Below are 27,242 nucleotides of genomic sequence, written 5' to 3' on the forward strand. Positions count from 1 at the left end.
CCAGGAGGATCTACAGGATTCAGCATATGGTTGTACTCATGTCTATGACTTATTATTGTGAAAGGATACAAAGCAAATTCAGCAATGAGAAAAAGCACATGGGTGAGGTCTAGGGAAACCAGGAATAAGCTTCTAACAGTTCTTTTCCAGTGAAGTCACACAAGATGTGCTTAATTAATTCTCCAAGCAACTAACTACTTGTGACAACATGTGTGAAATGTTTACCTACCATGGAAGCTCATTAGAGATTCAGTGCCCATAGCTTTTCTGGAGAATGGTCACATAGGCAGCCTCTGTACCAAAATTTCAAGCACCCAGAAGGAAGGCAGGTGTTCAGCATAAACCTCATTGTTCGTATAATTTAGCCACAGTGAGCCATCTTACCTAGGAATGATGGGAACCCTTCCCATTGGAAAACCGTCTGGAAGCCATATGGAATCCAACTTTTCAGATGCCTGCCAAGGACTAACCTTACAAGCAGATCTTTATAAGGATAGAAGTATTAAGTTGCTATCTCTTTTCTGAACATAATAAAACTTACCTGTTGTCAGCAAGGGAGGCCACATGACATTGAGGAATAACTCTGAAGTTCTACCTCTGGCTCTACTAGTAATTTGTTAGGTGACTTTGGCTAAGTCGATTAGTTTACTGGAGCTTAACCTTCTTCACCTGTGAATTTGAGATGATGATGCTAACTACATAGGGATTTTGTTAAATTATTTTATGCACACGTACATGCAAGACATATGATATTACTTGCCCCTGAGTCCACTCATTCTGAAATGTTTTTTAAGAACCTACTGTGTGCTTAATATTGTGATAAGCTCTGGAGGTCTAATTGTGAGCAAAATAATGTTCTCTGCCTTTCGGTAACTTACAGTCTCATTGGAGAGAGAGACTTTAATCTCACATAATTTGAGATTATTCATAATTTGAGATTATGCAAATGAATATGTAATTACAATTTGTGGTGAGTGCCCTGAAAGAGAGGTAGAAAGTGCAGTGAAAACATTGTATGGGTACTGGCCTATTCTAGTTAGGTCAGAGAGGGTCTCTCTAAGGAAATAGCATATGTGTAAGAATCTCAAGTTTACCTAGGCAGTGACCACTTCAAGATGTCAGGGAGGAATATTAGATAATGGTCTTGAAAAGGCTCTTCTCTTTGAATGGGGGGGTGCAGGAATTATTAGAAAATAAAAAACGGGCCAATGTGGTTGGAGAAGAGAGAACAAAGGGGAGAGAGAAAGTGGATGAGATTGGAGAGAAGTAACCTAGGACCACATTGTGGTAATGGAGTTTCTCTACTATCCTAAGAGGGTATTTACCAATGAAGTGACATGGTCAGATATCTAACTGTTTTGAAATGATCACTCTGGCTGCTTTGTAAACAGAGGTTTAGAGTGTACAAAGTTGGCCTAAGAGGCGATTGCAGAAGCCTGAGCTAGTGCTGATTATAACTTGAGTTAGAGTTATTATAGCTTGCTGGGAGATGGAGAGGAATGTAAAGATTTGAGAAGGTGTATCTAGAGTTACTTGCTAAGCTGTTTGAATAAACAGCTTCACGACTGTTTTTCCATAATTTTTAAAAACAATCTGGATAGTATCTCTGGTAGAGAAAGGGATGGGAGTTATAACCGCAGAGTTTTGCACATCCGCTGTAATCTATCTTGCCCATGCATCCTTTGAATATATATATAAGATACTGCCTAACACATATGTAGGAGTTTGTGTCGACTGCTTTATATATACTAACTCATTTTATTCTCATGGAAATACTGTCAGGTAGATGCTATTATTACAGACATATTACAGTTGAGACACAGAGTTTAAGTAACTGACCAAGTCAAAACCAAGAAGAAATAGTAGAGCTGGGATTTAAGCTTAACTAGTTTGCCTTCAGATCCATATGACCAACTATATGAATAAGTAGCAAACTTACGACCCTTAGGCCAATTCTGGCCCTTGGCTGTTTTTGCACAGCCAGCCAGACAACTACAAACGTTTTTTACCTTTTTAAAAGGTTGTAAAAAAATAAGGAAAAAATAAAATTGTATCAGAGAGTGTATGTGGCCCATAAGGCCTGAAATATTTACTATTTGACCTTTTGCAGAAGAAGTTTCTCAACATCTCTATTATGCTATCTTTTACTACGAAAACATTTTTCTTTAGTAGAAAGTTGAGAAACAGTAGTCTTTACAGATAAAAGACATGTCCGGTCATAAAATCAGTTAGTTGTAGAATAAGAACAGTGTATTCACAGTTACTTCTGTGGCACAATAATTTTTTTCTTATTGTTGCCAGTTTAAAATTAAGAACTGTGTTTAAAGTTACCTGAGAAGATATGGATAAAAGGCAGCTGGGCTAGTGCTGAGTTACTTAACTGTGATGCCCTCATTAAGAAAATTGATTTCAGTGCCACTGAGATTCTGTCTCAAAAAAAAAAAAAAATGGATTTCAGATGGAGTTTATAAGCTGCTTTAGCATTTGGTGACAGGATATATTAGCAAAAACATTTTCTGTCTTAAAACCACGGTTTGTTTTTGAATACAAAAATTGTGTCACCATTGAATATTGGTAAATTGTGTTCAGATATCAACAGCTATGTGGAGAAAAAAATGACTCCAACAATGCATTTTTTTTTTTTCTTCCAGAGCTCCGAGGACATAGCATGTTTTGGCCTTTCTAAACAAATTGACTTCTTGATTTTTGGAGAAATTATGAAATTCATCTGAATTTTCAGGCAGAGCAAAATATTCAGCCATTTAACAAATATTTATTAAATCTTACTGCAGTGATAGGCATTTTGGAGGATTATGTAAAGATGATTACATAGTCTGCTACTGATTTTAATTTGGTAAGTGGTTGTTCAAATCTACCACACTGTATAGGTGCATCACCTGTTTCTTATTCATGGAAACTGTATTGATCTGTTGTCTAATAGAGTCTGAAGGTGGCAATAGAGGTTACATTTGGCTACTGATGAGCTTCCATTTGCTTGTTTTTTAACATCATGGTGCCAGGTATCTTGCTGAAACGAAGAAAATGAGATAGCTGTTGCTGTTATAGATTGGTGGTAGCAGTGGTTGGCAGGTGCCTGTTATTGGAGCACCATTCTTTAGTCATCTCACTTTATCATTCATTTGGCTTGTAGAGGGTGGATTGGAAAAGGTATTAATTATAGTTATTTAAATTATAATATTGTTTGGTTAAATAAATATTTTATCTTCCCTTATCCTTAGATGATTCAGTCTGCCAAGAGATTTACATTGCATAATTTTCTATCTTTTTTTTGATTGGAAGTTTAGAGATTTTGCATAAAGTCGTACTCTGTCTTTATAGGAATTCTATATTTTTAGTTATTTGATAACTTTCCATACTATTTTCCATAGAGGTTGAACTAATTTACATTCCCACAAGCAATGTGTAAGTGTTCCCTTTTCTTTGCATCCATGCCAACATCTGTTGTTTTTTGACCTGTTGACAATAGCCATTCTGACTGGTGTGAAATGGTATCTCATTGTGGTTTTGATTTTCACTTCTCTGATGATTAGTGATGTTGAGCATTTGTTCATATATTTCTTGACCACTTGTATTTCTTCTTTTGAGAAATATCTCTTCAGCCATCTCAGTACTGGGTATCTACTGAAAGGGAAAGAAGTCATTCTATAAAAAAGACACCTATACTCATAAGTTTGTTGCAGCACTATTCGCAACAACAAAGTCATGGAACCAACCTAAAAGTCCATCAGTGGAGTGTTTGACTGGATAAAGAAAATGTGTTTTATATGTATATATACATATATATATATATATATATATATATATATACACAGACCATGGGATATGACACAGCTATAAAAAAGAATGAAATTATGTTCTTTGCAGCAGGATGAATGGAGCTGGAGGCCATTATCCTATGTGAGCTAACTTGGAAAACCAAATACCACATGTTCTCACTTATAAGTTGGAGCTAAACAATGGGTACACATGGACATAAAGATGGAAAAAATAGACACTGGAGACTCCAAAAAGCGGAAGGTTGGGAGAGGGTTGAAAAGGGTTGAAAAGTTACCTGTTGGGTACAGTGTTCACTGTGTGGGTAATGGATATACTAGAAGCCAAATCCCCACCAATATGCAATATACCTATGTAACAAACACGCACCCGTATCCTCTGAATCTAAAATGAAATTTAAATAAATAATAAAAACAAGAACTATTCAGCTGAGCTCATATTGCAGAACCATATGAAAATAAAGTTTTATGTTTTTTAACACTGAATTTTGTGTTTGTATGCAACAATGAGTAACTGAACGAGGGACTTGGAAAATACATGTTGACTCACTAAGTGAACGAATAGATGGAAAAATAATAATTATAGGGATTTTTAAACATACAAAAAATGCAGTTTCAGTATTTATCACATATGGCCTGTCTTGTTTTAATCTATCTATCCCAATTAACTTTAAAACAGATTGCAGGCATGATATCATTTGATTGCGTATTACTTCAGTATGTGTCTCTAAATTATAAGGACTCTTTTTTAAAAAAATGTAAATGAAATTAGCATGCTAAAAAATTAACTAATTTCTCAACATCACCAAATATCTAATTAGTGTTCAAATTTCTCTAATTTTCTCATAAATGCTTTTTTATAGCTTTTACAAATCAGGTCCCAACTCAGGTCCATGACTAACATTTGTTTGAAATGTCTCTTATATTAATATTCTATATATTTCCCTTCACTTTTGTGCGTTTTGCCATCGGTTACATAAATCATTTGTCCTATAGAATTTCTCATGTTCTGAATTTTCTTGCTGACATCTCTTTCCTGTCACCATATCTTTGTCTCTTTATTTCTGGTAAATTTGTAGCGTAAATGGTAGTGAAATCCGAAAAGTACGTATCCAGTTTAGGTTACATTTTCTAACAGTAATACTTCATAAATGGTGAGATGGTTGAATTCTTGAATTGGTTAAAAAAAAGCATGTGGGTGATACATGTCAACAATATTTTTTTTTCTCCAACTAAGATTTGTTTCTTATCATAGTCATGATACTGAATAGCAACTTAGAGGAAACAGCTGTTCATGTGTAATATTACTAACCAGACCTTTCTTTAACAAAATTACGTATTTGTGATTTGGTTGAGGTTGTTTATAAAGAGCAACAGTACTGAAACAGTAGGAGTTCTTATTTGGCCTAGGATTGCTAGACATGGTCAGACTACACATGATTAAGCTTTGCCTTCTGAGTCATTGGATTTGGTAACATTTTTGTCTACTCAAGGGTCTGGCCAACTTTTCCTATTAAGGATGATGAAATCCTTGCTGTTAACTTTATACTGGAATTGTAAGTGTGAAAATCCATCCAGTAAAAACTGAAACTTGTAGTTAATTCTTATGATTTATATAGAAAAATTTAAGTAACACATGTAACTTTAAATAGAGTAATTTTATTACAGATAGACTTTAAAAAGCTCTTTGTTCTTATAAAATAAAATGTGGTATTCCCTATTTTGAAATTTACTCTGAATAATGTTAAATTTTCATAATCAGTTAAGCTCTGTTTGAAACTTTATAAATTAAAATTTTTTAAAATAGTTAATTTTTAAAAGTATTCTTAAAATACATTTACTAGGGCCTTATCACCTAGGCTGGAGTGCAGCCATGTGATCTTGGCTCACTATCTCCGCTTCCCGAGTTCAAACGATTCTCCTGTCTCAGCCTCTTGAGTAGCTGGGATTACAAGCGTGTGCCACCATACCCGACTAATTTTTGTATTTTTAGTAGAGATGAGGTTTCACCATGTTGGCCAGGCTAGTCTCAAACTGCTGCTCTCACGTGATCTGCTCACCTCGGCCTCCCAAAGTGCTGGAATTACAGGCATGAGCTACCGCGCCTGGCCAAGAAATACCTTTTTCTTAGAAAAAAATCTAAGAATGTTGATGTTTATCTTCATGGAAATTTTTTTTTGTTTGACTAATAAATGTTTGAATTTAGTATTTCTTTGTATATTGTACTTATTTATATTTTATTTTAGTTATTTTCAGAATTTGACAGATAAATACATTGGTTCATCTATAATTTTTAACTGAATCCTATAATGCATTATTGACATGTTTGGTGATTGTTGCTTATGGGATACTCAAAACCTGAATTCTTTCCTTATAAATAGAGGGCAAGTGAGAGACAAATGATGTTACTCAGAGGATGTTGAAAAGATGTTAGTTTTGCTTTCTTAGTGTATGGGTCCTTCTAAATCTTCAGTTAAAAAAAAAAGTGTTCCAGCTCTTTTGGCATTTGTTGATGCACTTGTTTCTTTTGTGCATTTTCCAACATGTATTTTCCTATTAAAATTAATCATTATCTGTAGTAGCTTATGTAGGTGTTTTGAGACAATTCCTTAAATCTATCTAATTCTACTAAAAAGAAGTGTTATGTTGGATTGAAAATAATAATTCATTATAAAATGGTAGCTAACAGTTGTATATTTACTAGAGCAGTGGTTATTTTGATTCCATTTATTCTTTAAAGAGAAACCAAAACACAATAAATAATGTTGTTTCTTATAAGAATTTTCATAAAAAACCAATCCTGGATAGGAAAAATAATTAAGATTTTGTTTTTAAATATTTGCTCCCAGTTGTCACAATTTATTTTAGAAAATTAGGATCAGATTTAATGATTGTATCTGTTTTTTGTGTGTGTCATTATTTTGATAAATGTAATTTGCTGATCTCCTCACTGATGATGTCATAAATCAGGTATGATTTATAGATGATGGTGAAGTTTGTTGATTATTAGATAATGTCAGAGAATCTTAATCATGGATTATAAAAAATGTTAATTTTATGGAAGTTTTTCTCAATGTTGAAATACTCTATTGATGGCACGATTTTTCTTAATCATCAATGTACTTTTTTGCATTGAAATAATTATCATTTGAAGGTTCATCATTTGGTAGTAATACAACCAATTTGAGTCATCTGTTTTTTCAGCACCTCTTTGTTTAGTCTTGTGTAGATCAGTAAACCAGAATATTCCCATGGGTTTAGTGAGGTCTCTAATTACTGTAGTGAGTTGTAAAATGTGAGCATTTGATCTCTTGGTAAACCTTCTTTTGTTTCCTTTTGTCTTTGCAGATAAATTATTAGTCATAACTGTAGCAACAAAAGAAAGTGATGGATTCCATCGATTTATGCAGTCAGCCAAATATTTCAATTATACTGTGAAGGTATGGTATATCCTTTAACCTATAAAGATCCTATAATATGTGCCTAAAGTACGTTTTTCATAATAACATCACTACAATCTGTAATCCTCACAAGGAAGTAGCATTTGGTTACATAATTGCTGTTAGTTCATGTAGTTTTTGGCTTTATTAATATTTCCTAACACAAAGAAATGGTGGTAAATGCTTGAGGTGAGGGGATAGCCAAAGTATTCTGATTTGGTCATTACGCATTATATGCCTGTATCAAAATATCACACGTACCCCATAAATATGCAACTATTATTGCACCTGTAATAATTAAAATAATGCTGTGCCACTCAAACAATAATTTCTTAATTTTTGCCAATGCTTTGTATAAATATGTTCTATAAAACAGCAAAAAAAGTTAATATGTATTTGCATATATATATAATTTCTTTCTGGCAGGTTATGTACAAATACAATGTAAATAAGATTTGGCAGGGATTTTTTTCACTGACTGAATAATTTTTTCTGTAATGGGTTTTGCTATCATAGGATGATTCTTTGTTTACAGGGAATTAGAAACATAAATGTGAAGAGGGTGCCTTTCCTGTCTATTACTGAGAATTGCTTTTGTTTTTGCTTTTTTGTTTGTTTGTTTGTTTTCATTTAGAGGAATTTGGGAGCATTGTTAATGTATTTTTAACGAAAGCATTTCAGAAAACTTATCCCCGGTGAACATCTCATTGACAAGTGATCAGAGGAAACTTGGGGAAATTGATAGAACTATTAAACTTAGTTATGAGAGGCCTGCCATTTTATTTACTTACTTGTTTTTTTTAATAGAAAGAAGGATCTGTCAGCCAAGTCTTTTCTACAAATAAGAGGAGAACAAGGAGATACCTAGGTAGGAACACAAAAAGCAAAACACTTTTTTTAAAAAAAGAAGAAAGATTACTTTTTGGAGAAAAACTGATCCATTTGAGTATGTAATGTATTAAAAAGGTAGTTTTTATTAAATAACCACTGGAATACTAAGTATAGATGTAAATATAGAACAGCTAAATGTTAATATGGAACAGCTAATAAACAGCTAAACTTTGCTGAAAAAGAGATATAGTGGTAACAACTAGATGTTTAATATAGGATAAATGAAAAACATGTTAGAAATATGTTACTATGATAGATGGAAAATGTAGTAGTATGCACTGATAAGAGACACTGTGGAAATAAAATTAGGATAAAATAATGCTGAAATCTAGTTGGGGAATCATTAGGGTTCAGACTGGAGAGAGAGTGGAATGTTTCTTATGTGCAAGGTGCCTTGTAAGGAACTTTATATATGATATGCTGTTAAGTCACTATATGAACCATGTAAGGTAGATACTACTTTATTTCTGGATGAGGAAAACTTGTCCCAAGGCAAATAACTATGAAGTTTAATATCAGATCTTGGACCCCATCCCCACTTAACTTACTGGAGTTTATGATCCTTTTGCTCTCTCCTCACGTAATGCAGTGGTTCCCAAAGTGTGGACCCCAGACCACCAACATCTCCATTGCCTAGCTACTGATTAGAAAGAAAAAATAATCAGGCTGCACCTCAGACTGACTGAATTACAAATCCTGGGAGTGATACCCTGAAGTCTGTGTTTGAACAAGGCTTCCATGAGATTCAGAGGCACACTGAAATTTGACAACCACTAGTGTAGTGGAAAGAACATAGAGGGTGGTGCTTAACTGGTGTATTGCACAGAATAGACTCTCAGATGTCGTTGGTCAATGTTGCTTCAGGATTAGGGATTCCATATGGGTTGTGGAACAAATCTCAGGGCCAGAGGAGGCCAGTTTTTAGAGCAAGTACTGTTAATGCTTCTAGATTAGCCTAGTTTGAATCCAGATCCAAAACAGCTTGAGTTTTCTTGGGTTGTGTTTTTCCCTCAACCTGCCACATAGGAAGTGATAAGTTATAACAAGACATTTGAGGTTGGGAGCCCCACAGGCTTTGCCGGCAAGATTTATCTCCGGCTCGGTATTAAGTAAAGTTAAAACTAGTGGTATTTACTATTAAATTTTACTTTATCCTTTTCTTGTGTGTTTATTTTTAATTTCATTCTCCATTAATTTCCTGATCTCTTAGTAGATCATTATAATGGCAATTTCAGACTTTGTTTTGATGAAACAAAGAGAAAAGGTGTGTGTTGTGTGGGGGAAGGGATGTGTATTGTACTTTCTGTTCCCTTAGAGTCAGTGTGTCATCATGCATTTCCAATTCAGGGCGCAGCTGCTAAGGCTCAAGCAAATAGTGAAGAGAAAGGGTACAGGGTAATTAAAAATAAATTTAAATTAATCATACTTAGGCAATATCTTGCATTGAAAAATCCTTATTAACCTTTAGACAATTACATAAGTTTAGGATATATATGGTAAAGAAGGTGATTTTTTTCTTGTTGCCCTCTGCAATTCCCTGAAAAACCCATTTTGGTTCAGTAGGAAAATCACTTAAAGGCCTCTCATCAAGGAGTCACTGAGCTTCAATGTTGATCATAAAGATTTCCTGCCAGACTGAAAAAAAGTGATATGGGAAATTTATTCATTTTTCTTCTTTATGGTCTAAACAAGTAGGAATAAAATGATACAGTGAGAAATATTTTCTGGGTCTACTTCCTTGGATTAGACTCACAACTTTTGAAATGGTAAAATTGAGAAGGGCATTTTGGGGATGATAACATTGAAGAATTATGATCTGATTTAGGCATCTAGATTTTTTTCTAGAATCATGATTTCATGAAACACTAGAAGAGTGGTTATGGTACAGTACTGTTCAAGTTGATGATGTCTTTAAGTTTTTCATAGTACTTTCATAATTTGAGTTTTGCTCAGGAATGAAATGTTGATTTTGTTTATAGGTCCTTGGTCAAGGAGAAGAATGGAGAGGTGGTGATGGAATTAATAGTATTGGAGGGGGCCAGAAAGTGAGATTAATGAAAGAAGTCATGGAACACTATGCTGATCAAGATGATCTCGTTGTCATGTTTACTGAATGGTAAGAGAAACACCCTGTGGATTTTAAAATCTATATTAAATTACTTTTTAAAGAGCTGAGATTTATATTTGTAGATGATGTATTAAAATATGGTTGGGCACAGTGGCTCACGCCTGTAATCCTAGCACTTTGGGAGGCCTAGGCAGGTGGATCACAAGGTCAGGAGTTTAAGACCAGCCTGGCCAAGATGGTGAAACCCCATCTCTACTAAAAATACAAAAAATTAGCCTGGTGTGGTGCGGGTGCCTGTAATCCCAGCTACTTGGGAGGCTGAGGCAGAGAATTGCTTGAACCTGAGAGGCGAGGTTGCAGTAAGCTGAGATTGCGCCACTGCACTCCATCCTGGTGACAGAGTGAGACTCCATTTCAAAAACAAATTATTGACAAGGAATCATTGTTTTAAAAAGTAGATATTCCTAGTTATGAAACTATTGTATTAATCAGTTCTTGTGCTGCTATAAATTCCTGAGACTGCATAATTTATAAAGGAAAGAGGTTTAATTGGCTCACAGTTTCACAGGCTGTACAGGAAACATGATGCTGGCCAGCTGCTTGGCTTCTGGAGAGGCCTCAGGGGAAACTTAGGATCATGGCAGAAGGCAATGGAGGAATGAAGGTCTCACATGATTGGAGCAGGAGGAAGTGAGGGGAGGTGCTACATACTTTTAAACAATCAGATCTCATGAGAACTCTATAATGAGAACATCACTAGGGGGATGGTGCTAAGCCATTAGAAACTGCCCTCATGATCAGATCACCTCCCACCCAGCCACACCTCCAGCACTGAGAGTTACATTTCAACATGAGAATTGGGTGGGGACATAGATTCAAATTATATCAACTATGGTCTGACATGATGTAATGCCATCAAAGATGATGAATTACCATAAACACTAATGAGACAACATGGCAAAAGCTAACATTTTTGTGAAATTCATACTTCAGTCTTGAGTTAAGAATAAAGATCATAGTGAGCTTTACTATTGAGATGGGTAACTTAATGGATTCTGTTTAAACAGAAGAAAAAAGACCAGGCAAAGTTATAAATACAAGTGAGACATAAGAAAGCCTGTGTTACTAAGAAAGAAGAACCTTCTTAATGTAAATGTATTTTGTGTAATATTTCCCTCTCCTAATTAAAGTATCCACTGTCTTTTTTTGCCATCTTCTTATAATTTTATAATAACATCAAATTGTCATGAGTTACTAGTTACTACTTCCTTTCTTTTATTTTCTGTATCTTATTTGCTTTTGTTATTGATTGCTCATTTTAAGTCCCCATGAATTTTCCGCTCTAACTTAGGAAAGTCTTACATATTTTTTTCAATTTGAAAATGTAAAGACACAAATTATTTGCAGATGAAAATAAGAGTAACATTTTTATGCATTAGTATAAATAAGAAAGTTGTAAATTATGAAATGAAAATAGATATTAATGTAATGAAGTCCCAGTGCCATACACACTTAAAAATTTTCAAAAGATACATAACACTTGCATCTGTAAAATTTTCCTATTATATTTTACACAAAAAATTAAGTTCTGCTTGTGGTTACCTATTTTGCAAGATGAAGTATGGTAAGGCAAGTGTTAGCCATAGTGTACTGGGAATTTTTCTACAGCATTTGTTTTTTTTTTTTTTTTTACGCTTAGAAAAAGAATACCAAGGTCATTAAAATAGCTCTGTAGAATAAATACTGAGTATGTTTTGGTTTAAAATTACCATGGATTTCAAACAACCATATTAGTCAGCTTCAACTTGCCACATGTACATTTTCACTTTGGCTCTGAGGCAGATTCTCCTTGTAAGAGTTACTACATATGAGTCAGAAATGATTTTACATCCCCAAGCTTCCTTTTGGGTGTTAGGAAGAACTTTTCTCTACCATCACTCTCGCATCACCATCCCCCACCTCTGGCCCGCTATCTAACATTTATCCTTGTGGACAACTGGTATAGTGAGGGACCTATTTTTTTTTCATGAGAAGAAGGACACTGTGAGATACCTAAAGCCTGCTTGAGGTTGAGTTTGTTGATTTAGATGATACTTTAGGACCCAGCTTGACAGAAAAGATAATAAAATTTTGATGGAAGACACAGTGTCTTCCAGGCACTGTTAGTATCACGGAAACAAACAGATAAAATTTCTGACAACTCCTGTGAGAACAGCCAGCTAACTGAAAACGTGGGTGCCCACTCAGCCAAGTCATTGTCTAAGAGGAGTCATTAACATTTTCTCCATCATTACCTACCATGACTATCCTGTGGAGAAAACCTCGGGGTCATGAGAAAGTAACCAGGAGGGTAAAGAGGAATGAGCAGTGGAAGCCACATAAGAAATTGTTTTTACCCCTCTTATTTTTTAAAAACAACACCCTTTTTAAAAAGTATATACAGAGTGATGAATCTAGTTGAAAATTGTAATCTAGGGCCTGGGAGAATGAATTAAACTGTTTGTAAATGGTTTGAAATATGAAGCCCATTCTGTAACACAATTCCTAAACTCTTAATTAAGGTTAGCTCTGGTAAAGGGCCAGAATTCAGGATATATTCATTTTAATAAAGCAAACACATTCTTATTTTTTATGTGGTATTTTTAAGGACAATTCAACTGTTTTATGGAAGCATAGGTCACTATCATATGAAAATATACACAGATTTATGTACTTAGTGGTTTAGATGAGCCTTTTAAGAAACACGACTTTGTTATGGTATAATTTATATAACATGCCATAAACATTTGTAAGTGTAAAATTCAATGAATTTAATTAAATTTACAGAGTCGTGCAGTCATCCCCATTATTCAATTTTAGAACATTTCCAATACCCCATAATTATCCCATATGCCATTTAGACTTACTAAAAAGCCTGAATTAATTTAGAAACAATTTCGTCGCATTCCTCCCATGGAATATGTATTCTAAACTTACTTTTGGATGCACATTTAAAATTAGAAACTGGCTCTTTATAATCTGTAGGGTAAGATTTATTATATTTAATTTAGATAAAAATAAATATTTGGCAAGGGTTTAGGTTATTCTCAGAACAAAAGGAAAATTGAAGATACCCGTATATGAGTGAGACCATCTGATACTGTCTTTTTGTGCATGGCTTATATCATTAACCTAATAACCTCTAGTTCTAACCATTTTGTTGTTGTAAATAACAAGATTTCCTTCTTTTTTATGGGTGAATAATATTCCATTATGTATGTACTCCATATTTCCTTTATCCATTCATCTGTTGATACATACTTAGATTTTTTCCATATATTTGCTATTATAAGTAGTGTTGCAGTAAACATGAAAGTATAGGTATCCCGTTGATATACTTATTTTCTTTCCAGCAGCACAACAAAATTACCCCATGATCAAGTGGGATTTATCCCAGGAATGCCAGGATGGTTCAATATTTAGCTGTTAAAATAGTATTCATTTTATGCCAGCTAACTCCCTTTCCCTCCCTCCAAAATTTATAAAATAATTTTAGTCATTTCATTGTGATTTTATCATAATCTGTTGTGCAAGGTCAACTGGGTAAGTGGGTGTTTTTAACTGTGTGTGTGTGTGTGTCTGTGTCTGTGTGTTTTGAGGGTGAGTGGTTAGGAGTGGATCCATAGTATTGGTTTGTGATGTTAATTACCTCTGGAAATATAGACATGTTTCAGGTGAAGATATGATGAAAGAATTATCAAGTGTGAAGCTACTTCTGTGCTGCTAATAGTTTGGGTGATTATAATTTTTTGCTGAAGTTTATGCCAATAATGATAAAGGATTGGGGCTAAATGACAAGGTTAGGGAACCCTTCTGTTGCTTTCTTTTTTGGCTATATAGGAGCTTTTGCTTCTTGTTGACACTCAAGATGATGGATTCTGTGGCTTGTACCACTGCCTGTTTTTGTAAAAAGTTTTATTGAAAGGCAGCTGTGCTCATTTGTTTACATATTGTCTATGTGGCTTTTGCAACACAGCGACAGAGTTCAATCACTGTGACAGACAATATGGTCATCAAGACCTAAAATATTTTCTGTAAAAGGCCAGAGAGTAGATATTTACTGACTCCTGCTTTAGGCCATAGTTGAGAACCATTGATACAGTCTGGGAACTGGCACAGAATCATTTTCAAAATAGTTTGTCAGACAGTCTTAATGATGAGTGGGGAAGAGATGGGTAATGTGGAGGTCTCTAGGGTTTTAAAATTAATCTATCCTTGTGCCTTCTAGTGGGAGTGGAGAGGATTTGAATGCAAAATAAATTAAGTAGACAGAATCAATAGGATTAGGGAAAAGATTCCATGACATACGCCATGGAAAGAGAGGAGTGAAGGCTGAATGAAAGATTTTCAACCTAGGTGACTATGTGGTTGATGGCGTCACAGAAGTAGGGAACACAGAAGGACAAAAAGGAAAAACACTTAGGAAAATCTCAATCATCTATTGAGATAGAACACTGACATGTCTGGCAGGGGACTCAGTATGACCACATCAAGTAGAATCTTACAGTTATTGCAGGACCCAGGCATACTTACCACAGTTATATGTGGAAAATTTTATTTTCTTCATATGTAGATGGACTCAATTTCTGTGAGAATATTTTTATGACCTGTGTATCGGGGGAACCACTCCCAATATTTCAACGTAGGTTCTTTCCTGTTTCCCTAAGTGTTGGCTGGTCTGAGAAATAAAGGGAAAGAGTACAAAAGAGAAATTTTAAAGCTGGGTGTCTGGGGGAGACATCACATGTTGGCAGGTTCTGTGATGCCCCCCAGGCCGCAAAACCAGCAAGTTTTTATTAGTGATTTTCAAAGGGGAGGGAGTGTATGAATAGGGCGTGGGTCACAGAGATCACATGCTTCATAAGGCAATAAAATATCACAAGGCAAATGGGGGCAAAGAGAGATCACAGGACCGGGGTGAAATTAAAATTGCTAATGAAATTTCGGGCACACATTGTCATTGATAACGTCTTATTAGGAGACACGGTTTGAGAGCAGACAACTGGTCTGACTAAAATTTACTAGGCAGGAATTTCCTCCTCCTAATAGGCCTGGGAGTGCTACAGGAGACCGGGGCTTACTTCATCCCTTATCTGCAACCGTGTAAGACAGACTTTCCTAGAGCGGGCATTCTAGAGACTAGATGATTGCAGTTAATGCAATCATCACAGGGTCCTAAGGCTACATACATCCTCAGCTTATGAAGATGATGGGATTAAGAGATTAAAGTAAAGACAGGCATAGGAAATCACAAGAGTATTGATTAGGGAAGTGATAAATGTCCAGGAAATCTTCACAATTTATGTTCAGAGATTGCAGTAAAGACAGGCATAAGAAATTATAAAAGTATTAATTTGGGGAACTAATAAATGTCCATGAAATCTTCACAATTTATGTTCTTCTGCCATGGCTTCAGCTACTGCCTCTGTTTGAGGTCCCTGACTTCCCACAACACCCGTGTGCGTTTTTTAAAATTTGGCAATTTGACTTTTTGCAGCCAAAATAATTTTAAGTAGGAAACTTTCCTTGCCCTTTGAGAAGTTTTAAATAAGTTCAAATAACTTTTCTAAAGTATTTAAACACAGAAATAGCAGTGCTACTAGAATGAGATAGGAAAGGTTTCAGCAATGTGAGATTTTTCTTCAAAGGCAATTATGTGATAACTTTTGTCTTGACTTTTTGCCTTAAAATAATTGTGTTTTGTTATAAAGATAATCCAGGCTTATAAAACGCTAAATTATAAAAGTTGCCATAACTCCATTTCAAACAACTGACATTTATTAATAGTTTGAGCTATACTATTTATATAATCTGTATCCATCATTAGGGTTTCAAAGACAAAAAATATTCATTCACATTCCAAAAGTGCATTTATAACTTTTTTAAATTTTATTTTTATTTTACTTTAAGTTCTGGGATATATGTGCAGAACGTGCAGGTTTGTTACATAGGTATACATGTGCCATGGTGGTTTGCTGCACCTATTACCCCATCATCTAAGGTTTTTTTTTTTTTTTTTTTTTTTTTTTTTTTTTTTTTGAGACCAAGTCTCACTCTGTCTCCAGGCTAGAGTGCAGTGACACGATCTCAGCTCACTGCAACCTCCACCTCCCGGGTTCAAGCAATTCTCCTGCCTTAGCCTCCCAAGTAGCTGGGATTACAGGTGCACATCACCACGCCCAGCTAATTTTTGTACTTTTAGTAGAGATGGGTTTTCACTATGTTGGCCAGGATGGTCTTGATCTCTTGACTTCATGATCTGCCTGCCTTGGCCTCCCAAAGTGCTGGGATTGCAGGCGTGAGCCACTGTGCCCGGCCTCATCTAGGTTTTAAGCCCCGCATGAATTAGGTATTTGTCCTAATGCTCTCCCTCTCCTTGCCCCCCGCCCACTGACAAACTCCACTATGTGATGTTCCCCTCTCTGTGTCCATGTATTCTCATTGTTCAACTCCCATTTATGAGTGAGAACATGTGGTGTTTGGTTTTCTGTTTCTGTGTTAGTTTGCTGAGGATTACGGTATTCCACCTTCATCCATGTCCCTGCAAAGGACATGAACTCATTCTTTTTATGGCTGAATAGTATTCCATGTTGTATATGTGTCACACTTTCTTTTTCCAGTTTATCATTGATGGGCATTTGGGTTGGTTCCAAGTCTTTGCTATTATAAATAATGCTGCAATAAACATATGTGTGCATGTAACTTTATAGAAGAATGATTTGTAATTGTTTGGGTATATTTCCAGCAATGGGATTGCTGGGTCAAATGGCATTTCTGATTCTAGATCCTTGAGGAATTGCCACACTGTATGCATGCTGCTACCTGCAAAATTTCAGACTCAGTTTAGTCGGAGTCTCCAATCATAAGATGCTCTGACATCACAAGCTGTTTTTCCCCATCTCCAGGCAATGCACAAAGGGTCTGTTTATCACTTGCATGGTAGTCTCTGTTTCAGAGACTTCGGTTTATTTGCCTCACTTCTCATGGCCCAATTACCCATAAAACTGGCCTTATTTCCCAGTCTTCATTATTAAAAAAAAAATTACCAACAACTTATAGTCTTGAGGAAAATACTACCATTAAATCGGGTTGAGGAAATCAGTTGTACTTAGCAGAAAAAGTACAGTGTTATGTTTTGTAATGTCAGATTAATCAGTTTTTTTTTAAATAAACAGGGCAAAGTTTGAGGTTTCAGTCAGAAAAATTTTATTGTAACTTAAAGTTCAGTTTCAAAAGTACAAGTATTTGGCTAAAAATAAAATTATTTTAACCTACAGATTTGTAAAAACTTTGAAGTGAGTTTTCCTCTATCTCTCCCTTCACTCTAGTCCCTTTCATGTTAATCTTTAACTTTGTTCAGTGTTTACAGTGTGCCAGGAGTTATTTTTAATTTTTTTAAATTATAACTTGAGGATATAGATACTACTTTTCCCTCCATTTTATACTTTACACTTAAGTGTAAAGAGGTTAAGTAACTTGTCCTAAGGTTATTCTCATATCAAGTGGCAAAGGTGGGATTAGAAACCCACTTGGCAGACTTCAAATTGTATGCTATGAGTGGCTTTACAATTATGCTGTTAGCTATCTGGGATGGTAAGTCATTAATTTATCATCATTGGAAATGTTTGGTCTTAAGATGCACTGATGTAAAAAATTGTAAAATTGCCTGCCTGCCGCCCGCCTGCCCCCCTCCCTCCCTCCCTCCCTCCCTCCCTCCCTTCCTTCCTTCCTTCCCTCTGTGGCCCAGGCTGGAGTAACCTCGGCTCGCTGCTGGGACTGCAGACGGAGGCTCGCTCATTCGGTGCTCGGTGTTGCCCGGGCTGGAGTGCGGTGGCGTGGTCTTGGCTCGCTGTAGCCTCCGCCTCCCAGCCGCCTGCCTTGGCCTCCCAGGGTGCTGGGATTGCAGCCTCTGCCTGGCCGCCGCCCCATCTGGGAGGTGGGAAGCGTCTCTGCCCGGCTGCCCATCGTCTGGGGTTATGAGGAGCTCCTCTGCCCGGCCGCCCCTTCTGGGATGTGAGGAGCGCCTCTGCCCGGCCGCCCCTTCTGGGATGTGAGGGGCGCCTCTGCCCGGCCGCCCCGTCTGGGATGTGGGGAGCGCCTCTGCCTGGCCGCCCCCGTCTGGGATGTGGGGAGCGCCTCTGCCTGGCCGCCCCGTCTGGGATGTGGGGAGCGCCTCTGCCCGGCCACCCCAGTCTGGGAAGTGAGGAGTGCCTCTGCCCAGCGGCCCCGTCTGGGAGGTCTACCACAGAGCCAGAAGCAATGTGGGGGCTGGATGTGGAGGCTGAGGCGGGTTGATCACTTTAGGCTAGGAGCTCGAGACCAGCCTGGCCAACATGGCAAAACATATGAGAAATACAACTGTCAAACCAACCAACGAACCAAGCGACAACAAAGCAGGTCTACCCTGGAGTCATACTCTAATTTTTTCTATTTTCCTCCCTTTCTGATCCTGTATCCCACTTTCTTTTTCTTCCTCTTCCTTCTCCTTCTTCTTTGTCAAATGGAGGATTGAGTTATTATCATTGATCCATACAAAGTCCCTCTCTCATTTATTTTCTTTAATTCCCACCCCTCATTTCTATTCCCCGTCTTCCCATGTGCAACCTTCCTAATATGTTTGATATGCATCTTTTTGTTCGTATGTACTTTTAGAAAATGTTTATTGTTTTGTGTGCAAAATAAAATAAAATAAAAATGTAAAATAATTTGTGATTGTAATGAATAAAGAACTTATTGCAGAGTAGAAAAATTTTAGATAGTGGCTTTTATACTTCACATTTTGTTAAGTCATTGTGATTCTGTGAATCAACCATGAGGAAGAAAGTCATCAGAAAAATCAGTGAAATTATAGATATTAAATTATAGTGTCAGTTTTTACAAAAATTTTCCCCCAAGTGTATTGAGCTTTAAAAACCTGCAGTTGTCTGAATGCACTTATTTTAAGATTCCATGCTAAACAGTCATTCAAATATTAAACATACATTGATGACATTTAGCAGTTAAACACATTTTGTCAAAAATAATTCTTCAGAAACTGTAATGGACTGGTACAAATTTACTTGAAATATTAGGCAGTTATGGCAACTTCTGTAAATGACTTTATATCATTAAGTTATACAACAAGTAACTGCATTTCTAACATTTCAATACTGTTTTAGAATTTCAATTTGGGAATAAGTGATTATTGAAAAAAAATTAAGGCTAACACTAGAAAAGCTGACTTTTATTTGGACTTCATTTGCTAATGTAATGTAAACTAATAATTCAATACAATTCATATAATTTGAGAGAAATTTTGTTTGGTGTTCTGTGTAAATAGTTGGCACAGGTATTAATCTTGCACTGTATTCTAGATTCTGACTTTTGTTAGAGAACTCTTCATGATTTATGTGCCTAGATTCTGACAAGTGTATTTTAAACACATTTTTTCCTCGTTGAACAGCTTTGATGTCATATTTGCTGGTGGTCCAGAAGAAGTTCTAAAAAAATTCCAAAAGGCAAACCACAAAGTGGTCTTTGCAGCAGATGGAATTCTGTGGCCAGATAAAAGACTAGCAGACAAGTATCCTGTTGTGCACATTGGGAAACGCTATCTGAATTCAGGAGGTGAGTTAGATACTGGAAGAAAAGTTTAATGCAAATTATAAAGACTAATGAAACAACCACTTTTGTAGATGTAGTAACTTTAGATACGAAGTTTTAAGTAACCCTTATCTTAGTATATTGACAAAACATTTTCCCGTGTATTATGTGAGTTGGTGTTCCTAAAAACACTAGGTAATATAAATGTTATAATTTCCACATTATAAGTGAGGAAACTCATGTTTTTCAAATTTAAGTGACTTCTAGAGATATTCCGTTGTTAAAGGAAGAAAAGTATGGATCCAGTTCCTTTAATTATGACACATTGAGAATTTTCTTGCTCTAGGATAATAAGTTTAGTAAGCTTCCTTAATTGAAAAGAAATTATTCTCAGTCCACAATCAAGTAGCTTTTAAGAACAGGTATTACTTAATATTATCTGATTTTAAACATTATGGGATTAAATAAATGATTTGTCTTGAACCCAGTAGTGAAAAATATCTAACATTGAGTGTCTGGGTGTACTTAAAATATTGCATTAGCTGTGCTACCGTGGATTAAAGGAATGAATTACCACATTCCTCAGTCCAGCCTTTAGAAAATTAAATAAAATTTGACTTTGGACATTATGATGGCTACAGATTTATTTTTACTAGTTTGAGATTAATGTAAACATAGGGACAAAAGACATAACCAAATAGGATGAAGGACATGTTAGAGAAACAAATTGGGTACAAATTGCAAACCACACTGGAAAAATGGATTTTGGGGATGATCTACGTGTATATAGCCAGTACTATCCAGGCTAGTTAAAATAAGTGCTGCTTCAGGTAGCAGCATATCTGGGTTCTAGGCTTTGCTTAGCCACTAGGAAGTGATTTAGTTTCTTGGTAATGGCTCAATTTCAGCTCTTTGCACTTGCACTTTATTTTATCAACCTATTCCCACAGTTGTACCTTGGAACTTTGATAGCTCATATAGATTTTGTACTTTTGAAACCTTAAATTCCAATTTGCACTGCCTGGCTTGAAATCTCTTTTCCTCTTCGTCTCGATATTTCTACAGATAATGCTTTCTGGGATCTCTTGACCATTTTCTTTTCTCCAAATCTATCTAGTACCTTTGGATTTAACTTCCATATTCAAGTGAGAACCCAAGGTTTATTATATTAGTTACTCTGTGCTTCTTGCCTTAGCAGTCTTTCTCTGTTGGATTTCCAGTTCGTGAACCGTCAAAGCCTTTCTCTAATACGGCTACCCACCTTCACTTCTCTGCTTGAGCATTCGGCTCATGGATGGGTGCTGCTTCCACATCATGGCCTCCATACTGTCAAGACCTCAGTAACATATGGCTAATCTTGCAACTTATTCTAAGTCCTCCATTGTTTAAAACCAATTTTTTAAAGGAAATATGTAGCTATGGGACTCTGAGACATGTTTTATTTTATACTTGTTGAAATTTTTCTGAAGACGACTTGCATAGTGAAATCTCATGTAAATTTATTTCAGATAGTGATGTATGTACTTAGGTGGTTAGGTTTCAGACAGACTCACAGTGCTTTGGAAACAGCAAGAAATTAGCAAGCAAGTGCAGTTGTAAGTCAGTTTAATTAAGGAAAAGGTGTTTATAAGTGGGAAAGTAATCATAAAAGGACATCAAAGCATCATCCTTATGCTTTCTGTAGTCAGAATAATTAGAGAATGGCAGAAAATATAAATGTTTAATAAAAATTTGAATAATTTCATGGATCACATATTTACAGTTATTTAAGGGACATGAGTTGTTTGTGGGCATACTATTTAGTTTTTAAAAATAGTTTTTGGCCAGGCACGGTGTCTCAAACCTGTAATCTCAGCACTTTGGGAGGCCTAGACAGGAAGATGACTTGAGCCCAGGAGTTCAGGCCAGCCTGTGTAACGTAGGGAAATCCCATCTCTACTAAAAAAAATTTTTTTTTTTAAATTATCTGGACATGGTGGCACATGGCTGTGGTCCTAGCTACTTCGGAGACTGAGGTGAGGAGATTGTTTGAGCCCAGGAGGTCGAGGCTGCAGTGAGCCATGAGTGGCTCACCATTGCACTCTAGCCTGCACTCTAGCCTGGGTGGCAGAGTGAGAGCCCCATCTCCAAAAACAACAACAAAAAAAGTTTTTAATAGAAAAATATAAATCACATAAAATATGTAATGTGAAAATAGATGTATTTTTTTCATTTATTGAGGACATTTGGGGTCTGTAAAATAAGGAAACAATTTTTGAAGAACAGTAATATAAACCATTGGAAAATGTTGAGTGTCTCTGTGTGGTACATTTTTCATCATAGAAGATTGGTCATGGGATTTAAAAAATGTATTATCTTCTCCCCAGAATTTTTTTATTTGATGCCGGGCACGGTGGCTCACGCCTGTAATTTCAGCACTTTGGGAGGCTGAGGCAGGCAGATCACCTGAGGTCAGGAGTTCGAGACCAGTCTGACCAACATGACGAAACCCCATCTCTACTAAAAATACAAAAATTAGCCGGGCATGGTGGTGGGTGCCTGTAATCCCAACTACTTGAGAGGTTGAGGCAGGAGGCGGAAGGCGGAGGGGAACTCGGGAGGCAGAGGTTGCAGTGAGCCAAGATTGTGCCTTTACACTCCAGCCTGGGCGACAGAGCGAGACTCTGTCTCCAAAAAAAAAAAAAAAAATTTATATGGCAAGAACCAAAAAATGAGCAACCATTGATTGGTTTTGGTCATGTTTTCATTTTGTCTTTTTTCTCCAGTAACAGTAATTTCCCTGGACCTATTTTTTTAATTCTTTTAAGAGAATTTTAATTTTGCTGGTTAAAAAATAGATTTTTCTTCAACTCACGGGAGTAACATTGGTTCCTTTTTAAAAGTATTGAATGTCAATGAAACATAGCAGCTTGGCTGCATTTCCATAATTCAGAGGAAGATTCAGACAGGAAAAATGATTCTGTTTGTGTCTTTAATAGACAAATGTTATTGGCGGTCTTAATGCTTATGCTCTAAGGCCAAGGAGAACAATCCAATTTTAGACTTCCTTTTTCCAGACTATGACACAAAAAACCTAGCCAGAAAATGGTTTAGCAGGCACAATAATGACTGGCCAAAGTAATGGAAACATTTCCAAAATGTCTTAGATACAAAATTTCTTTGGGATGTTTGCAGTTAGTGACAAATCCAGCATTCCTTTGATTGCATTAGCATCTCTGGCACTGACAGTAAAACCACTGTAGTAGAGATTTTATTCTGTAAGAAAGAGTGAGTTCTCCGCAGAGAATCCAAGAAGAGCTTTTTAGAAGGTCAGAGAAAAAATTCTTGTCTCAGTCTATTCTTTTCCTAGTAAATCTGTTTCCCTTAGGAGCCTTGGAAAACATTAGTTCTCCCTCTTTTGTCAATTAATTTTGGAGACACATTTATTTAAAAAGAGTTCGGTTATTTTCTGTTTTGCAGTTGGTAGCAAACACTCTATTGGAGTTTATATATAAAACAAGGGGCACTCAGTAATTCATATTTCTTTCATGGTGAGCTGTGAAATTCCAACCTAAGAATTAGGCTTCATGACTTCACAACTCAGTTCAACTGGTCAGTGAAATTAACATGACACCAGTTTTGGTCTTTGAATCCTAAATTATCTACTTTCTCTCTGCTGTGTTGCAGGATTTATTGGCTATGCTCCATATGTCAACCGTATAGTTCAACAATGGAATCTCCAGGATAATGATGATGATCAGCTCTTTTACACTAAAATTTACATTGATTCACTGAAAAGGGTGTGTAACAGCTGCAATTTTTTCGTTTTATTGATTTGGTTGTTTTGTGTGTTATATTGTGTTAATGTGGAGTGGTCAGAAACAAAGGTTTTATGATAGTATGGCAACTGGTAAACTGAATTTCAAAATGTTCTTGTTGATAACATATTTTTAATAGGTGAGATTGGTTTATGTCACCTGGCTGGATGTCAGCACTAGCTTAGTGTGTCTTTATGGCTTCTCTTTTGTGGCCAAGTTGGCAAACTTGCGAAACTTGGTTGGATCAGGCAGAAGGAAAGAAGAACTATGTAATGCAGTGCTGTATGTATTGAAACACATATTGAAATGACTTGATAATAAAATGAAATGGCAGCCCTCACACCATTGTCATGGCCCTACCTCCACTGCATACTCACTTAGGCTGCCTTAAAATAACAGAATATGTTACATTTTTTTAAAGTTATTATTATACTTTAAATTTTAGGGTACATGTGCACAATGTGAAGGTTTGTTACATATGTATCCATGTGCCATGTTGGTGTGCTGCACCCATTAACTCGTCATTTAGCATTAGGTATATCTCCTAATGCTGTCCCACCCCCCTTCCCCCACCCCACAACAGTCCGCGGAGTGTGATGTTCCCCTACCTGTGTCCATGAGTTCTCATTGTTCAATTCCCACCTATGAGTGAGAACATGCGGTGTTTGGTTTTTTGTCCTTGCAATAGTTTACTGAGAATGATGGTTTCCAGTTTCATCCATGTCCCTACAAAGGACATGAACTCATCATTTCTTATGGCTGCATAGTATTCCATGGTGTATATGTGCCACATTTTCTTAATCCAGTCTATCGTTGTTGGACATTTGGGTTGGTTCCAACTCTTTGCTATTGTGAATAGTGCCGCAGTAAACATACGTGTGCATGTGTCTTTATAGCAGCATGATTTATAGTCCTTTGGGTATATACCCAGTAATGGGATGGCTGGGTCAAATGGTATTTCTAGTTCTAGATCCCTGAGGAATCGCCACACTGACTTCCACAATGGTTGAACTAGTTTACAGTCCCACCAACAGTGTAAAAGTGTTCCTGTTTCTCTACATCCTCTCCAGCACCTGTTGTTTCCTGACTTTTTAATGATGGCCATTCTAACTGGTGTGAGATGGTATCTCATTGTGGTTTTGATTTGCATTTCTCTGATGGCCAGTGATGATGAGCATTTTTTCATGTGTTTTTTGGCTGCATAAATGTCTTCTTTTGAGGAGTGTCTGTTCATATCCTTTGCCCACTTTTTGATGGGGTTGTTTGTTTTTTTCTTGTAAATATGTTTGAATTCATTGTAGATTCTGGATATTAGCCCTTTGTCAGATGAGTAGGTTGCGAAAATTTTCTGCCATTTTGTAGGTTGCCTGTTCACTCTGATGGTAGTTTCTTTTGCTGTGCAGAAGCTCTTTAGTTTAATTAGATCCCATTTGTCAATTTTGGCTTTTGTTGCCATTGCTTTTCGTGTTTTAGCGATGAAGTCCTTGCCCATGCCTATGTCCTGAATGGTATTGCCTAGGTTTTCTTCTAGGGTTTTTATGGTTTTAGGTTTAACATGTAAGTCTTTAATCCATCTTGAATTAATTTTTGTATAAGGTGTAAGGAAGGGATCCAGTTTCAGCTTTCTCCATATGACTAGCCAGTTTTCCCAGCACCATTTATTAAATAGGGAATCCTTATCCCATTGCTTGTTTTTGTCAGGTTTGTCAAAGATCAGATAGTTATAGATATGTGGCGTTATTTCTGAGGGCTCTGTTCTGTTCCATTGATCTATGTCTCTGTTTTGGTACCAGTACCATGCTGTTTTGGTTACTGTAGCCTTGTAGTATAGTTTGAAATCAGGTAGCGTGATGCCTCCAGCTTTGTTCTTTTGGCTTAGGATTGACTTGGTGATGCGGGCTCTTTTTTGGTTCCGTATGAACTTTAAAGTAGTTTTTTCCAATTCTGTGAAGAAAGTCATTGGTAGCTTGATGGGGATGGCATTGAATCTATAAATTACCTTGGGCAGTATGGCCATTTTCACAATATTGATTCTTCCAACCCATGAGCATGGAATGTTCTTCCATTTGTTTGTATCCTCTTTTATTTCATTGAGCAGTGGTTTGTAGTTCTCCTTGAAGAGGTCCTTCACGTCCCTTGTAAGTTGGATTCCTAGGTATTTTATTCTCTTTGAAGCAATTGTGAATGGGAGTTCACTCATGATTTGGCTCTCTGTCTGTGATTGGTGTACAAGAATGCTTGTGATTTTTGTACATTGATTTTGTATCTTGAGACTTTGCTGAAGTTGCTAATCAGCTTAAGGAGATTTTGGGCTGAGACAATGGGGTTTTCTAAATATACAATCATGTAATCTGCAAACAGGGACAATTTGACTTCCTCTTTTCCTAATTGAATACCCTTTATTTCCTTCTCCTGCCTGATTGCCCTGGCCAGAACTTCCAACACTATGTTGAATAGGAGTGGTGAGAGAGGGCATCCCTGTCTTGTGCCAGTTTTCAAAGGGAATGCTTCCAGTTTTTGCCCATTCAGTATGATATTGGCTGTGAGTTTGTCATAGATAGCTCTTACTATTTTGAGATACATCCCATCAATACCTAATTTATTGAGAGTTTTTAGCATGAAGCATTATTGAATTTTGTCAAAAGCCTTTTCTGCATCTATTGAGATAATCATGTGGTTTTTGTCTTTGGTTCTGTTTATATGCTGGATTACATTTATTGATTTGTGTATGTTGAACCAGCCTTGCATCCCAGGGATGAAGCCCACTTGATCATGGTGGATAAGTTTTTGATGTGCTGCTGGATTTGGTTTGCCAGTATTTTATTGAGGATTCTTGCATCAATGTTCATCAAGGGTATTGGTCTGAAATTCTCTTTTTTGGTTATGTCTCTGCCAGGCTTTGGTATCAGGATGATGCTGGCCTCATAAAATGTGTTAGGGAGGATTCCCTCTTTTTCTATCGATTGGAATAGTTTCAGAAGGAATGGTACCAGTTCCTCCTTGTACCTCTGGTAGAATTCTGCTGTGAATCCATCAGGTCCTGGACTCTTTTTGGTTGGTAAGCTATTGATTATTGCCACAATTTCAGAGCCTGTTACTGGTCTATTCAGAGATTCAACTTCTTCCTGGTTTAGTCTTGGGAGGGTGTATGTGTCAAGGAATTTATCCATTTCTTCTAGGTTTTCTGGTTTATTTGCGTAGAGGTGTTTGTAGTATTCTCTGATGGAAGATTGTATTTCTGTGGGATTGGTGGTGATATCCCCTTTATCATTTTTTATTGCGTCTGTTTGATTCTTCTCTCTTTTCTTCTTTATTAGTCTTGCCAGTGGTCTATCAATTTTGTTGATCTTTTCAAAAAACCAGCTCCTGGATTCATTAAATTTTTGAAGGATTTTTTGTGTCTCTATTTCCTTCGGTTCTGCTCTGATTTTAGTTATTTCTAGCCTTCTGCTAGCTTTTGAATGTGTTTGCTCTTGCATTTCTAGTTCTTTTAATTGTGCTGTTAGGGTGTCAATTTAGGATCTTTCCTGCTTTCTCTTGTGGGCATTTAGTGCTATAAATTTCCCTCTACACACTGCTTTGAATGTGTCCCAGAGATTCTGGTATGTTGTGTCTTTGTTCTCGTTGGTTT

At 36.5% G+C, this 27,242-nt stretch overlaps 1 protein-coding gene across 3 annotated transcripts in view; it reads left to right on the plus strand.

Annotated features, from left to right (window-relative positions):
- The window catches only part of PLOD2 (procollagen-lysine,2-oxoglutarate 5-dioxygenase 2), a 92,665-nt gene that overhangs the window by 28,692 nt on the left and 36,731 nt on the right, over nt 1–27,242 (plus strand). For 2 of the 3 annotated variants that reach the window (XM_012508568.2, XM_003265353.3), the window contains exons 2-5: nt 7,143–7,234; nt 10,105–10,241; nt 19,675–19,838; nt 23,481–23,593. In XM_012508568.2, coding sequence (XP_012364022.1) covers nt 7,143–7,234; nt 10,105–10,241; nt 19,675–19,838; nt 23,481–23,593 — 506 coding nt within the window. Of the gene's footprint in view, nt 1–7,142; nt 7,235–8,041; nt 8,103–10,104; nt 10,242–19,674; nt 19,839–23,480; nt 23,594–27,242 lie in introns of all 3 variants that reach the window. The other variant, XM_030816695.1, reaches the window with a different exon arrangement.

Source organism: Nomascus leucogenys, chromosome 8 (assembly GCF_006542625.1).
Source record: "Nomascus leucogenys isolate Asia chromosome 8, Asia_NLE_v1, whole genome shotgun sequence".
Classification (NCBI taxonomy): Eukaryota; Metazoa; Chordata; class Mammalia; order Primates; family Hylobatidae; genus Nomascus; species Nomascus leucogenys.